General features: G+C 37.9%; 1 protein-coding gene across 1 annotated transcript in view; it reads left to right on the top strand.

Annotated features, from left to right (window-relative positions):
- The window catches only part of LOC150084448 (ATP-dependent RNA helicase DDX54), a 366,530-nt gene that overhangs the window by 213,957 nt on the left and 136,993 nt on the right, over positions 1-15,580 (top strand). The window contains exon 10 of the mRNA XM_090376237.1: positions 9,461-9,546. Within this exon, the coding sequence (XP_090232363.1) occupies positions 9,461-9,546 (86 nt within the window). The remainder of the gene's footprint in view (positions 1-9,460; positions 9,547-15,580) is intronic.

Raw genomic sequence — 15,580 nt, 5'->3', positions numbered from 1 at the left:
TGGGTCTGAGTGGTGGCATACACTTTAAATAAAAGTATACTTTGCCATTAGAGCAGAGCCATTTATTTAGTGCAATACGATGCGATCGTGGCAAAGTGCCTTTGCAATATAAGGTTGATTTACATAGCTAGGAACAAGTCCAGTTTGCTCATAGCTATGTACAGGAAGAGGTGTGCCTGATGTGTACAATAAGTTTATATAGCTTTCATAGCTTGATGCTTTTTCCATAGACTTGACTAAGCCTTAAATATTTCAGTGAGGCCTCCTCATAATGTCCAATTTTAAAGTTTTGAGAACTGATCTTTTATAATAAGAGTACCCATTTGTGTCCTTGATAATGTGTCACTCTTCTCACCCATTGCAGAACATCCATATATATCTTAAAATGAGACTTCCAGACCTATATACAATACTGAAGATGCAAGATAACCATTGCCTTATACAACAAGATAATCACTTCCTTGGCTCTGTTGGCAAAGTACCTGTTTATCATGGAGAGAACTCCATTAGCTGTCCCAGCTGCCTGTTTGCACTGCTCAGAGAACTTCATGGCAAGTTGAATCTCTAGGTCTCTTTTGTTCTTCACCACCTTGAGTGTGTTACCACTAGTTGGTATGTTATCCTGGGTTCAGTGCTGCCTATATGCTCCCTTGCATTTATCAATCTTAAACCTCAGTTGTCACTTCTCGGCCTATGTCCTAATTTTTCTAGTCTTGTAGTAGTAGTAGACCTTTATTCCTGTCATTAACCATCCCAAAATCCTCTGTGTCACCTGCAAACTTAGACAGTAATCTTGATATGCCTTTATCAGTATCATTAATAAGTTTGAAAACAGTAAGGGACACAATACTGAACCCCGAGGGACTCCACTAATAACACTAATACTAATAACTTCTGTCATTACCAGCAGTAACTTGCTGTTAATGCCGCACTGCTCCAATTTGTAGAGCAGTCTTTCGTGTGCAAGTATCAAAAGCTTACCGAAATATAAACATACAATGTCTTTTTTTTTTTTTTTTTTATTCTAGTTCCTTTGATACTGCATCATAATAGCTGATCAGATTAGTCAGACGAGATCTCCTCTTAACAAATCCATGCTGATTTCTATATAACTGTGATATCCTAGGTTGCTGTTGCACCAGTAAATAAAATCAAATCAAATCAAATCAAAATCTATGTAACTGTATACCTGTAAAGGTGATACTACATTACTTTAACTACTGCCCCAATTGTATTCCCTGGAACAGAAACCAAGCTTAAAGGTCTAATTGCTTATGTTCATTAAACTTTGTGTGTGAAATAATATTACTTTTGTAAACAATGTATTGTTTAATTGCATTTGTATAAGCATATTTATCATTCTTATTTCATGCAAGTATTTTTGACCTTTGACCCTAAGTAGGTTGTAAATAAGAAACGTTTGAGGGTTAAGTAACAGGAATGCATTAATAGCATAACTCAGATGATACCAGTATACAGTAGAAGTAAAGTTATCAGTCCTACAAATCAAAGCTATGCAACTGACGAAATTTCAAATAAGTAGCATAAAACTCAATTCATATTGTAAACACTTCCTAATTCATTTCACAAATGTAAAAGTAATTCATTTCACAAATGTACATGGTCTCAATTCTAATCTCAACGATGTCCATTTCCACTTGCAGTCTGCCAAACCCCATGTACTTTTTCTGACAGAATCTCAGTTATCGGTTGATTCAACTACTGCTCGTCTCAGATGCCCAAATTATTCGCTGTATGATTCCTTTCGCCTCAAAGGTAGTACTTGTGCATATGTCCGTTCCGATATACCCTGTCAGAGACTTGGTAATTTGGAATCTCCTCTTTTCAATCTTCTCGGGCTTAAAATCTCTCTACCTCATTGTGTCAAATTCATCTGTTGTTTCTACTGTTCACCCAACTCCACTAATCACTTGGAGCTCTTTGAATTCCTCTCTTTGCAACTTGACTTTCTCCAGTCCAACTTTCCTAACAGTGAGGTAATTTTCTTTGGTGATTTTAATGTTCACAACTCCAGCTGGCTTCAGTTTTCTAGTCACACCGACCCAGCTGGTCGAGATGGTGAGGTTTTTGCAATTACTAATGACCTTGCACAGATTGTTCATTTAACTACAAGAATAATGGACAATCCTAATCATACAGCCAACACGCTTGATCTTTTTCTCACAAACAACCCTTCTAAGTATACGGTCGAAGTGAGAGGTCCTTTAGGCACATCAGATCACAACTTGGTGATTGTCTCTTCTCCGGTGGAGCCTTTATCTCATGGCTATTCCCAACCTCATGTTGTTTGTCATTACAAGAATGCAAAATGGGATGACCTACAAGATTTCTTTTCTTTGGTCGAATTACTGCTTCAAAACTTCTGATGTCAACATTTGCTCAGATCGTGTCAGTGAAATTATTCTTGCAGGAATGGAATTCCTTATCCCCCACTCCAATTTAAAATCTTGTCTCTTATTATTATTATTATTTATTATTATAATTATTAGCCATACTGGACAAGGAAGCCTGAGGCTTATGCTGCACCAGGGAAAAAAAAAAAATTCTGAATTACCCTAAGAGAGAGAGAGAGAGAGAGAGAGAGAGAGAGAGAGAGAGAAAGAAAGAAAGAAAGAAAGAAAGAAAGCAAGCAAGAGTCAGAAGTAGAAAGGAATCACCAAGAAAGAATAGAATGTGATATCCAGCTCAGGACGCTGGGTGTGCCAAGCCCATATTCACCAGATGTTGAGCCCCTGGGGATTATTATTATTATTACAGGTTGAGTATTCCTTATCCGAAATGCTTGGGACCAGAAGTGTTTTGGATTTCAGATTTTTTCGGATTTTGGAATATTTGCATGTACATAATGAGATATCTTGGGGATAGGACCCAGTTCTAAACATGAAATTCATTTTTGTTTCATATACACCTTATACACATAGCCTGAAAGTAATTTTATACAATATTTTTAATAATTTTGTGCATGAAACAAAGTTTGTGTACATTGAACCATCAGAAAGCAAAGGTGTCACTATCACAGCCACCCATGTGGACAATCTGTGGTTGTTTGGCATCACTATTATTCCTGACTCTGAATTTATATGTTACCGATAAGCAATCATTTTCTTACACTTATTCACACAAGTATTTAACAGTAAAAAGTATGACATACCATTAATACAGTGAAAAAATAATGTGTTTAGGGTAACTAAGCACAGCAGCATCACCAGAATACCTGTATCAGCTGTTAAACAGCAACAACAAACAGCGGCAGTCTCCACCTATGATGCTGTGTTTTGATTAAAAAGTTACTGTACACTGTACCGTATTTTATTTTTTTAGGTGAGAAGAAACATCAGAATCAGTTGTGAGTCCTCTAGGCTTATGGTGGCATTCTGCTGGATGGCTTTTTTAAATGTTTCCTCTAGAGTCATCTGCCTCATTAATAACGGTTTTTGTCTTAGAAGTCTCTCTTTAATTTTATAAATTGACATGATTTCTTGTTCTGTTATGTTTGCTCTAGTCCTTCAATAAGCCCATCACACATTTTCACCATGTCGTCTATAGGCACTTTTTCTGCAGTGTTAATAACATCACCTTAATCATCACTGCTATCACAATCACCTTGATTCAAAACCCTTTCGGCTATTTCACCATCTGTCATGAATGAACAACTGGAGCCTCATTATCGATGTTAAAAACTTCTTCGATATCCACTTCTTCCAGCTTATTGATGGACTCTGAAGGTATATTTTTTGCATATCTAAGGAGGTCAGACATTTTTTTCTCACTTGACATGCGGAATCCTTCAAAGTCACCACCTTGTTCATCATCATCACCAAATGTAGTTGCTGGCCAGAGGTTGTGCTAGATATGGACAACTGTGTCTTTAGTCACTGTGTTCCAAGCGTTGGCAACAGCATATACGGCATCATTCATGCTAAACTTCTTTTGAAAACCTTCCACACCCATGCCTCTGTTAACTGCTGCTAGCATGCTGTTCAAGAAAGTGTTTTTATATTTACTGTTCATTGACCTAAGGATACCCTGGTCACATGGCTGAATTAATGAAGTCATGTTTGGAGGAAAGTATATGGCATAAACATTATTTTTGATGAGAATTTCAGCTGGAGGATGAGCAGAACAGTTGCCAAGGAATAACAAAATAACAAAATCTTGCAGTCGTCATCCAGTCCAGCTTCCCTGCAGTGAGCACGAGCCACTGGTACAAAATGTTTGTGAAACCAATCAGAAAAGATGTCCCTGATGATCCATGCCTTTTTGTTAGCATAATAATGGGCTGGTAAGAAATTCATTCCTTTAAAACAGCGAGGATGCAAGCTTTTGCCGATCACAGCAAGTTTACACTTATGCGTGCCTGCTGCATTAGCACAGCCCAGCACAGTTATTTTGTCCTTGGCATCCTTAATACCTGTAGGGGCTTGTCTCATCAGCTATAGTCAGTGTCTTTCTGGGGCACTAATGACAAAGCAGTGATGTTTCATCAGCATTATAGACTTGTTCTGGCGGCAGATTTTCATTAGCAATGACCTTGGCAAACTCATCAATAAATTTTTCTGCTGCTTCATGATCAGCAGATGCTTTATCACCACAAATCATTAAAAATTTAATGCCGCATCTTTTCTTAAATTTCTGCAACCAGCCTGTTGAATATTCACAGTTCCCTTCAATTTTCAGTTCATCGTGATAGACCTTTGCTTGTTTCATGATCAGCATACCATTAAGCAGAGTGTGTTCACTGTGATGCTAACAGATCCACTCTTTATATACACGATTGAGATTTTCATTTTTAGCTTTATGCAGTGTTTTTCTATTTTTCGTTAACTTCTATTCATCACTTTCAGCATAGAACTTCAGCAGTTTATCCTTCTGTTTCTTCAGGTCATATATGGTGGTCATTCCAACTCCATACGTATTCTGTAAGATGTTTCACATACTACTTTCCAGTTTCTCTAACAGCTTGACTTTCAGTGCTATAGTAAACATAAATGCTTCCTCTTTTTCTTATCACTATTACCCATAGGGATATCTGCAGGCCTATTTGACATTTTCAACAATACATATCTAAACCTTGGTTTTCCAATAAATGTGCTAAGGCTGTTCAAGAGAAGAATGTTGCATATCATAATTGGCTTGTTTCTAATTCTTCAGTTTCATTTTCTGCCTACACCAAAGCTCGCAACAATTGTAAACCGAGCATTCTGGTCTCTTGCCAAAGCTATTGGCTGCAACTTTTGCCCATCTCTGCCCTCCCCCTGTCCAAACCAGATGGTTCTATTGTCACTTCAGCCAAGGATAAAGCTGACTTGCTAGCATTCCATTTTTCTTCCAACTCATGTATTAATGATCTTGGAAAAACAATTCCCACCATTCCCAACACGCTCCATTCAATGCCTCCTGTGGTCTTACATCAAAAGGATGTCAGAAGAATTTTGACGAATGTTGATGCTAAGAAAGCTCCAGGTCCCGATGGTATTTCTCCACTTGTTCTCAAAACCTGTGCTCCTGAACTTGCTCCTATTCTTTGCCGCCTTTTTTCACTTTCTTATTCCAAAGGTGTTTTTCCTTCTGCTTGGAAATTTGCTCATATCCAGCCAGTTCCTAAAAAAGGGTGACAAATCCCTCCCATCCAATTATCATCCCATTACAATTACTTTTACTCTTTCTAAAGTAATGGAGAAATCAATTAACTGCCAACTCTTAAACTACTTAGAAACCTTCCGTCTGATCAATGATCGCCAGTATGGAATCCATCAGTGTCGAGATATTCTGGCTTATGTTACCCATTTATGGACTAACTCAATGGAAAGGTTCGGTGAAACACAAGGACAGGAATACCTCGCATAGCGGGTAATTCATGCCAAAAAAATGCCACGCTATGCGAAACTGCACCGATCGAGGTATTATTAGTATGTATTTTATTGTAATGCGTTTCGACAATTTGATTATATGGGTCGAGTTGCAAAAATATATAGGTGTTTGTTTACTATAAATTGATACACACAAAATTCTTGCAAAAAAAGAAACCAAAATGATAAAAATGAAAAATATTAGTAAATACAATACAAATTATTTTTATTGCAGTATATACATACCAAAAGAATATAAGTGAAGTATGTACTGTTTTTTGATTTTGAAAAAATAACTGATCAGCTTAGTTTGTACAGTTATTCCTTCTTCTTATCTGCATACATCTCTTTATAACATTGCATGTCATTTTGTAATGCCTGCCTTACTTTCATACCTCTTGCGAGTTTGGATCTAGAGGAACACTCAGCCCATTACATTTCTTCTTTCCACTCATATTTGCATATAAAGGTTTAAAGTTTTTAAAAAATAATCTTTAATAAAAGTACACAGCGAAAAATATTTGTACAGCTTAGGCACAATCAACGTGCTCACTGCTCGGAATTTAGTGTTTACTAATCTATCAAAGCTAGCAGAGTCTGTATATAATGGGAGTTGTGACAACAGTCAGTGTGGCCTTGAATCCATAACGCATTGGCTTACGTGCTGGCCTTATAATACATATCAAATGTATTAGTGCGTAACACAGTTAATTTTTATTTCAATTTGTAAACCACGCTGTAGAGAAAGCCGCGCTATGCGAAGTATTACTGTAGTGGCTGTTGACATCTCAAAGGCTTTCGATTGTGTTTGACGTAAAGGTCTTCTAAACAAACTTCCATCTTATGGTTTGCAAACTGTTTTTTGTAATTGGTTATCCAGGTTTCTCTCCGATCGTTCACTGAGTGTGATGGTAGATGGCTCTCTGTCTTCTAACTTCTCCACTAATGCCGGTGTCCCCCAAGGTTCAATTCTTTCCCCACTCTTTTCCTCATGTATATTAATGACTTTCTTCCATCAACTGGAAATCCTATCCATAGTTTTGCCGATGATAGCACACTGCATTCCACTTTCCATTTTGAAAAACCTTGCCCTGCTCAATCAGCTTCAACTTCTCGAAAATCTGCTACCAATTCCTTAAATGTGGATCTTAAGGTAATTCTTGAGTGGGACAAAGACAACTTAGTTGATTTCAATCCTTCTAAAACTCAGTCTTGTCTTATATCTTGCAAAAAAAGGATTATTCTGCTCCTATGCTTATCTTTGGTGACACTCCGATTTCTAGGCAAAATGATATATCTCTTTTGGAGATTACCCTGACTTCTAATCTCTCTTGGCACAAGCACATTACAAATATTGCTTCCTCTGCACCTAAAAAACTTGGTTTTCTCTTTCGCTCTCGGCATTAATTTTCTTCCAAACAGCTGCTCACTCTGTATAAATCGCAAATCTGCCCTACCATGGAATATTGTTCCCACATCTGGGGTGGTGCTCCCAAAACCTCTCTCTCTCTCAGGCTTCTTGATTCCATTCAGAAGAGGGCAGTTAGATTAATTAATGATTCATCTCTAACAGAGTCTGTCCACTCGCTGTCTCATAGATGTACTGTTTCTGCTGCATGCCTCTTCTACAGATAGTTCCATGGGCACTGTTCTTCCAAATTGGCTTCTATAATTCCTGCTCTCTCTTTCAAAACAGTCTGAAAAAGTGCAGCCACCAGCTAACATCCATTTACTGTCCAACTTCAAACTCACAGAACCAACTTTTCATCTTCCTCGTTTATTCATTCAACTGCCGCTTTCTGGAACAAATTTCCTTCATACGTATTTCCTGAAAATTACAATCTACAGAAGTTCAAGTCCAATATCAACAAATATCTTCTTTCATCTTCTCAACCTCCAACCCAAGCACGGTACTAAGTACTATAGGTTCTAATACCTCTTGTGTTTGGGGTTTACATTAAAAAAAAAAAAAAAAAAAACTCATAACATAACTCATTATTTATAAATATCAGTTAAATACCATAGTTGTTTTTTTTTTGAGAAACTAGAATATTTAATCTAGCATAAATTGAATATTTACTGCATTTAATTGCATATATTTTTTGGAGTTATTTGAGTTAGTGCAATATTGAAGCAACTTATTGTGAAGGTTATTGTTCTTCTCATTACAGAAAATGGGTTTTGTTCTTTTTTTTTCCTAATACCGGTAGTCTCCGTTTTATGAATTAGTTGCATTGTAAAAGTTCATTCTTAAGTTGGATGTTCAGAACGCAGACATTTATTGTAGAACAATAAAAGTCTGACTCTTATTTAACTTATAATGTAGCAAAACTGTTATATATTTCCAGTGAAAGCCAAAAACAATATTGCTCAGAATAATTTTAAAGTTAAAGAAAAAATCTTGAAAAATAAATGTTTTTCATGTTTTTTTCCCCCCCTCCACAAATACAGGTGCATGATATGGTAATAGTCATTGAGACAAGACCACATTTTAAACACTGAAGTGACAATTAATAGCATGGCATAAATAAGGTCAGTAGATTCTATTGCTTTTCAAGAGTGAAATTAGCAGCTCATTGATATTTATCAATGGTTAACTCAGAGATCACAAGTCCTGTGGTTTTTACAAAGCATTAGGGCTGGCCTAATACATTCACTGGACAGTAAAAAACTTTAGACTAGAGGACCAATAAATAGAGCACAAATATGCCTTGTTGCATTTATGGAAATCAAGAATGGTACCACATGGTCATGTTAGATAAACATAGTATGTGACCTCACTTAAACAGAAGTTTGTTTTACCATAGTAAAACAAGCTTCTGTTATGTATTTTTGCATTTGTTATGTATTACCACATAACCCGCAAAATATCATTAGGAGGAAAATTATTTTAATATATAGAAAGAAATATAAAAAAAAAAAATTTCCACTACTTTTTTGTTTAGTTCATGCTCCCAGTTTTTTAAGGCACTAAATAATATATTTTTATATTTAAAAAGCAGTTTTTTTAAAAATTATTGTGCATTCTTTGAAATCCTATATTGATCAACTAAACTATATGACTGGAATGTATGTTTTCATTGGAGTGTAATGAAATTTGTTTACATGAGATGCTCGAGGTATTTTAATTGACAATACCATTAACATAAAAATTAAAAAAAGCCTGAAAGGTCAGTGTGTCAAACTTATTTATGTAGAACTTTTAAAATTGTGAAAATTTTTAGTCATCACCTGAATTATTAATAATTGCATGCTCTACAGTAAGGCATTCTGTAGTGGGAATCGTAATGAAGGACACTTGATTGAAATTATGAAATGAAAACAGAACTTTTGAGGAAATAGGCTTTTCCTTTTTTTATATAAAGCTATAGGAAGGATTGATGTGGAAGAGGAAAAACAGTTTTCCTCTTCCCCATCCAATTTATGGATTTATTATCCAGTGTGACATACATATGTTGTTTTCATTCAGTAACCACATTTACACTTTGACTTAAAGAGTTATGTGTATTTGAACTGTCTTATATATTATGATATTTCAATTTTTAATTTAAAAAATTTTAGATAAATGATATTTAAAATTTTATTTTTAGATGACATATTTGGTGGTACACCGCAACATAGTATTGATGAAGAATTAGAATTGTTAAGAGTTTGGCATGAAAATTCTGTTGACCTGGTAAGATCTGATCTTGATTAATTTTTAAAATCAGAAATGTTAAATTTAAAAAAAATAAATAAAAATATAGTTTTAATAAGTAAATAGATATTAAAATATTTTTGTCAAGATTAGATTAAAAAATCACCTTGCAACAAATTGGGTTTTTACCCAATCTCAAAAGCATAAGTAGAAGAACAAATAAGCTGTTAATTCTTAATTTTTAATGATAATAATAGCAATTATATAAACAAGCAAACTGCCCTTTCTTAATTAAGCTGAGATAAGCCAGAGTCTAGAGACTCTGGCTTATCTGAGCCGAGGAGATGTTAAGAGGTCTTTAAGCAGTTTCATAGTTTTCTTGGGAGCACTGCATCTCACAAGCCTCATATCAGTATCAAATACTCTGTGTTGCCTTGTCCATTTATGGACTTTGGTGGAATAAGTGAAAGAGGTTCTGCAGAGCAAAGAGTTTCACACATCTATAGATTTTTAGTATGTCTCGAGAACTACAATAGCAATGCATCATCTCAACAATGAAATCTGTTGGGCCGCTTTTTATTGGTCAGGTTGGAACCATTAGAATTAGCACCACTTTCACCTCACTACCTCCTAAAGTAGATCCTATCTTGCGTGTCTGTTAATTCTCTGAAAGTTGGCCTTTAATGTTATCATCATCGTTGGTGATGATAACATTAAGGGCCAACTACCAAGGGCAGGGCCACGCATGTGGTCAACAACTACTTCTCTATTATCTTTCTCCTTGTACTTAGTCCTCCTTTTCATCTCCCCATATCCACCATTCCCCTCAATTCAGCTATCATAGTTTCCTCAATCTCCCTTTAGGCCTCTTCCCCTGAACTTTTCTGTTCATCAATCTCTCACCTCACCTTTCCAATCATCGGATATATTTCATTCTCAATGTTTATGTCTCTGTTCCATAAAGTACTACATACCATACCAAAAGTCATAATAGTTTTTTCTCAAACCAGTTCATTATCTTTCATATAATATTCTTTGTTTCTCAAAAGCTTTTTTACCCATTGCTATTTCTATGCTATTGTAATCATGGTAGATCCTTCTCCAAAGAACCTTTGTCACATGCAGTTTTGAAAGAAGTTGCTTGTTCAGCTATACAGGGTGTCTCAAAAATATTGGTACAAACGTTTAGGGGAGGTAGGTAACATCTAAGGGAATGTGAATCACATAGGAACCCATTACCAGAAATGTCACGGGAAAGTAGTAACAGAAGCACAAGAAGCAGAAATAACACAAGAATGTAATTAGTGGCAAACATTTATTTGACATAATATTAACAATGGAGTATGAGATGGATGCATTTCATGATGTTACAACAGATGCTCGAAGGTTCCACCACGAGACACTATGCATGCATGACACTGACGCAGCATGGATTGGCGGATACTGTCGAACACGCCTGGAGTTTCTTTGACAGTAGCAGCAGCACAGACGAGTCTCACCACGAGATCCATTTCCATCTCCACAGGCGATTCATACACGATAGATTTGAGGGGTCCACCACAGAAAGAAATCAAGGCTTGATAAATCAGGTGAGCGTGGGGGCCAGACAACGGGTCCACCACGGCCAATCCATCAGCGCCCAAAACGTCTGTTTAAATGGTCACGAACACACCTTCCATAATGGGCAGGCGCCCCGTCATGTTGAAACCAAATGTGGCGTCACATTTGCTGGAACATCGTCAAGTAACTCTGGTAGAACTTGTTCAAGAAAGATCCGATATTTAGCGGAGTTCATGCAGGATGGTAACAGGTATGGGTCGACTAAGCAGTCACCAACCATACCTGCCCACACATTTATTGCAAAGCGATGTTGTGCCACATGGGGGCGCACACCGTGTGAGTTGTCGTGAGCCCATATATGAGCATTGTGCTGATTGAATAAGCCTTCCCGAGTGAAATAAGCCTCATCTGTGAACAAAACATAGGCTGGAAAATTCAAGTCTTGAACACTTTCTTGGAGAAACCGCTGCGCAAAAGCCACACGTGCCGGATGATCTTGGTGGAGCAGTAACTGAACCCTTTGGAGATGAAAGGAGTGTAAGGAATCGTCGTGCCAGACACGCTGTACACTGCAATGAGACACTCCTAAGGCAGAGGCAACGGCACGTGTGCTGGTAGTAGGATTATTCTGGGCGGCATTCAACACACTTTCTTCCATGGCGGGATTTCACGTCAAACGTGGTCTGCCCGCACTACTCCTGTTACCTCTAAATGACCCATATTCGCACAAATTTTGATGCACACATGCAAACAAACGGTGGTCCGGCACATGTCTGTCTGGGAAGTGTTCTCCATAAATTCGTTGAGCAGCTAGTCCATTGCCCTCTGCTAATTCATACACTAGGTGTATATCTGCCAGCTCACAGTTCGTATATCGATGTATGCTCTTCGTGCGGCGACTACTGCTTGAATGAGTAAACCAGAAATTTTCCCTCTCGCGAACTGATGAACAGCGCCATCTACCGACTTAAGGTGACGGTTCCGATCCACATTCCTTTAGATGTAAGTAACATCAAAAGGAATGTGAATCAAATGCGATTCACATTCCTTTAGATGTTACCTACCTCCCCTAAATGTTTGTTCCAATATTTTTGAGACACCCTGTATATGTCCAAAATAAGAACATTGTCTAGAAAGAGGCTAGGTTTGGATGCTGAAGACTGGCCGTCCTCATTTTATAATCAAAGATAACAATCCAAATAAAAAGAAGTAGCCTATGCCGTGTGTAGTAATAGAAATGGGAGGGAAAAAAAGTTTGGTATTGTGAGAAATACACCTGAATACCAGAATTGGCAGGATTTTGAAAGTTTCAAGAAATACCACACACTAAAATAATATAAATAATTAACATTTAAAATGTCTAAAGAGCACAAACTTTTTTGAGATTATCCAAGAGCCCATTATTAAAAAATTAGTTTAATAAAATTTAAGAGATTATTTTAACTGAGAACGACCCTTAGATGAAATTCTCAAAATTTGTGAGCTTGGTGCTTCTGCCAATATGATACCTCTGGCTTTCACAAACTTTCCATACAGTTGTGAAATCCTTACATTGTGTCAAAATGTAAGGATTGATAGGTGGAACAGGACCAGGGTATGTCTGCCAGGAGAAAAGGTTGATGACATTGTAGAGCGAATATCATCTTTTAAGGGCACAAAAGGTGATATAGTTGTACACGTTGGCACTAATAATATTAAGAGTAGGAGACCGGCAGAATTACTTAACAAGTACAGGTCACTGTTGAACAAAAGCCGAGAATTAGGGTTGAATTTGAAAGTGTCTGCAATTCTGCCCAGACACGATAGGAGGGAGTATATGATGAGAGCCTTGTCAATCAATTCGGCCCTGGAAAGATTGTGCAAGGCTCAAGGGGTAGAATTTTTTTCAGCCTGGACTGTACTTGTTAACAGGAGAGATTGCTTCTACAGGGATGGGATACACTTAAATAGAAAGGGTGCAAGAATATTTGCTGATGCTATCGAGGCAGTGTTAGGTGGGTCGGAAAACTGCTAGCTTGGGGGGAGACAAAGACCAATAGATTGACAGTAGCCACTAGCAGAGGTGAAAGAGATTCTTGCACTGCTTCTATTAGAATGAGCAGAAGCCTGAAAAACAAGACGCATGGTATTTCAGAGACTGCTGGGAGCCATTGCGGTACAAGTAAACACATGGGTTGTGTTAGGGTAGCTAAGAATGGAAACAGGTGCAGGTATACTTGCGTGTACACCAATGCTAGGAGTTTAGTAAATAAATTTGATGAATTTGAGGTATTGCTCAAAACATCAAAGGCAGATATTGTTGGGATATCAGAGACGTGGTGTCACACAGATATAAGGGATGCAGAACTGCAATTTGGGGAGTACAACTTCTACAGAAAGGATAGACAGGATAGAAAGGGGGGAGGGGTTATGCTATTAGTTAAGAAACACATAAAAACCAAGGAAGTGAAGCCAGTCGACATCGCTGGACAGTCAGTGTTGAGTCAGTTTGGTGTGACATAAGCATTGGGAGATCAAAATTGAGAGTAGGAGTGTGCTATAGGCCTAATGACTCTGATGAGTATAATAAGGAACTGTACAGGGAAATAGAGTGGGCCAGTAAATCAGAGAGTCTTATAATGGGAGATTTTAATTTCCCAGATATTGACTGGAATTTGGGGGCTGGTTACTCACACACTAGCAGGGCTTTTGTGGATTTATTGGATGATTGTTTTCTACATCAGCATGTTCGGGAGGCAACTAGAGGGAGTAATACTCTTGAGCTGATTATCAGCAGTGATTCTTCATGCATTAAGAATCTGCAGATAAATGAACCACTAGGTGGCAGTGATCACAGTGTGCTGAAGTGGGATTTACTGAAAGAGGTAACTACCATTAGGGGTAAAGGGAAGGGTTATTGCTTCCGTAAAGGCGACTACGATGGACTGAGACAGTATTTAAATTCTATACAGTGGGACCAACTGATGATGTTACCAACAGCAAATTCAAAATGGGAAGCATTCAAAGAACTTATCTTGGAAGCTACTAGGCTTTACATACCAACTAAGAAATATTGTTCAAGGTTTAGGCCAAAATGGATGTCAGATGAACTAATGAGGCATATGGCAGAGAAGAAAAATGCATGGGATACTTACAAATTAGCACATGACACAGAAGCCTATGATAGATACAAGTTGATATGCAACCAAGTTACAAAGGAGGTTAGGCAGGCGAAGGCAGATTACGAGAAATCCTTGGCAAGGGATGCAAAGAAAAACAGCAAAGAGTTCTTTACTTTTGTAAACTCTAGAAGGGAGGGGATGAATCAGATTGGTCCACTTGATATTGATGGGTCAACTGTTGATGATCCTGCTCAGGTAGCTAACAAACTAAATGAATATTTTGCATCGACATTCACACATGAGGAGTTATTCAGCAAGGGGAATGCCTGAGGTGTATTCAACTCTAGCAGTAAGCTACAGAATCTTGAAATAACTGGGAGTAAAGTGGAGGAGAAACTGTTGAAGATAAACACAAGAAAGGCACCCAGGGTGGATGGGATCTATCCAGTTATATTAAAGGAGGCAGCAAAGGAAGTAAGCAAACCCTTAGCCATAGTTATGAGAGCTTCCTTGGACTCAGGGGAGGTACCCATGGACTGGAAATGTGCAAATGTGACCCCAATTCACAAAGGAGGATCAAAGGCTGAAACAAGTAATTATAGACCTGTGAGCTTAACTTCTGTTCCAGGAAAATTAATGGAGGCACTGGTTAAAGAAGCACTGCAGGATCATTTAGACAAGACTTCGGTTATAGCTCAGACACAGCATGGTTTTGTTAAGGGGAAGTCTTGCCTGACCAACTTGATTGGATACTATGATGCAGTCACAAAAGAGCTGGATGCAGGGAATAACTTTGATATTATATACTTGGATCTTAGAAAGGCTTTTGATACTGTTGCACATGGAAGACTGCTACACAAATTGGAGCAGTGTGACATTGGAGGCAAATTGCTGCTATGGATAAAGGGGTGGTTGAGGGGGAGAAGACAGAGAGTGGTAATCAATGGACACTGCTCATCGTGGACTGATGTTATTAGTGGAGTCCCTCAGGGCTCAGTGTTGGGTCCATTGTTGTTTTCTGTATTTATAAATGATATTGATGATGGTATATCAAGCCTAATGTCCAAGTTTGCAGATGATACAAAGGTTGGCAGGGTTGTCAAGGACACTACTGACACTATGCTGCTGCAACAGGATCTGGAAAGGTTGAGCAGATGGGCTGAGAGGTGGCAAATGAAATTTAACATTGACAAATGTAAAGTACTACACATGGGAAACAGCAACCCCAGAGCAACGTATCAACTCTGTGGTACTACACTGACAGTGGTAGAGAATGAAAGGGACTTGGGGGTGATTGTGCAGGCAGATATGAAGTTCTCTGAGCAGTGCAGACGGGCTGCAAGAGTAGCTCATGGAGTATTGTCAATGATATACAGGAATTTTTCCATCAGGGATAAGGAGGTGATTATTCC

Source organism: Mastigoproctus giganteus, chromosome 6 (genome assembly GCF_048544385.1).
Source record: "Mastigoproctus giganteus isolate SK-2022 chromosome 6, ASM4854438v1, whole genome shotgun sequence".
In the NCBI taxonomy this organism is placed as follows: domain Eukaryota; kingdom Metazoa; phylum Arthropoda; class Arachnida; order Uropygi; family Thelyphonidae; genus Mastigoproctus; species Mastigoproctus giganteus.
The sequence above is the reverse complement of the archived record's forward strand: the minus strand, read 5'-3'. Positions and strand labels throughout refer to the sequence as shown.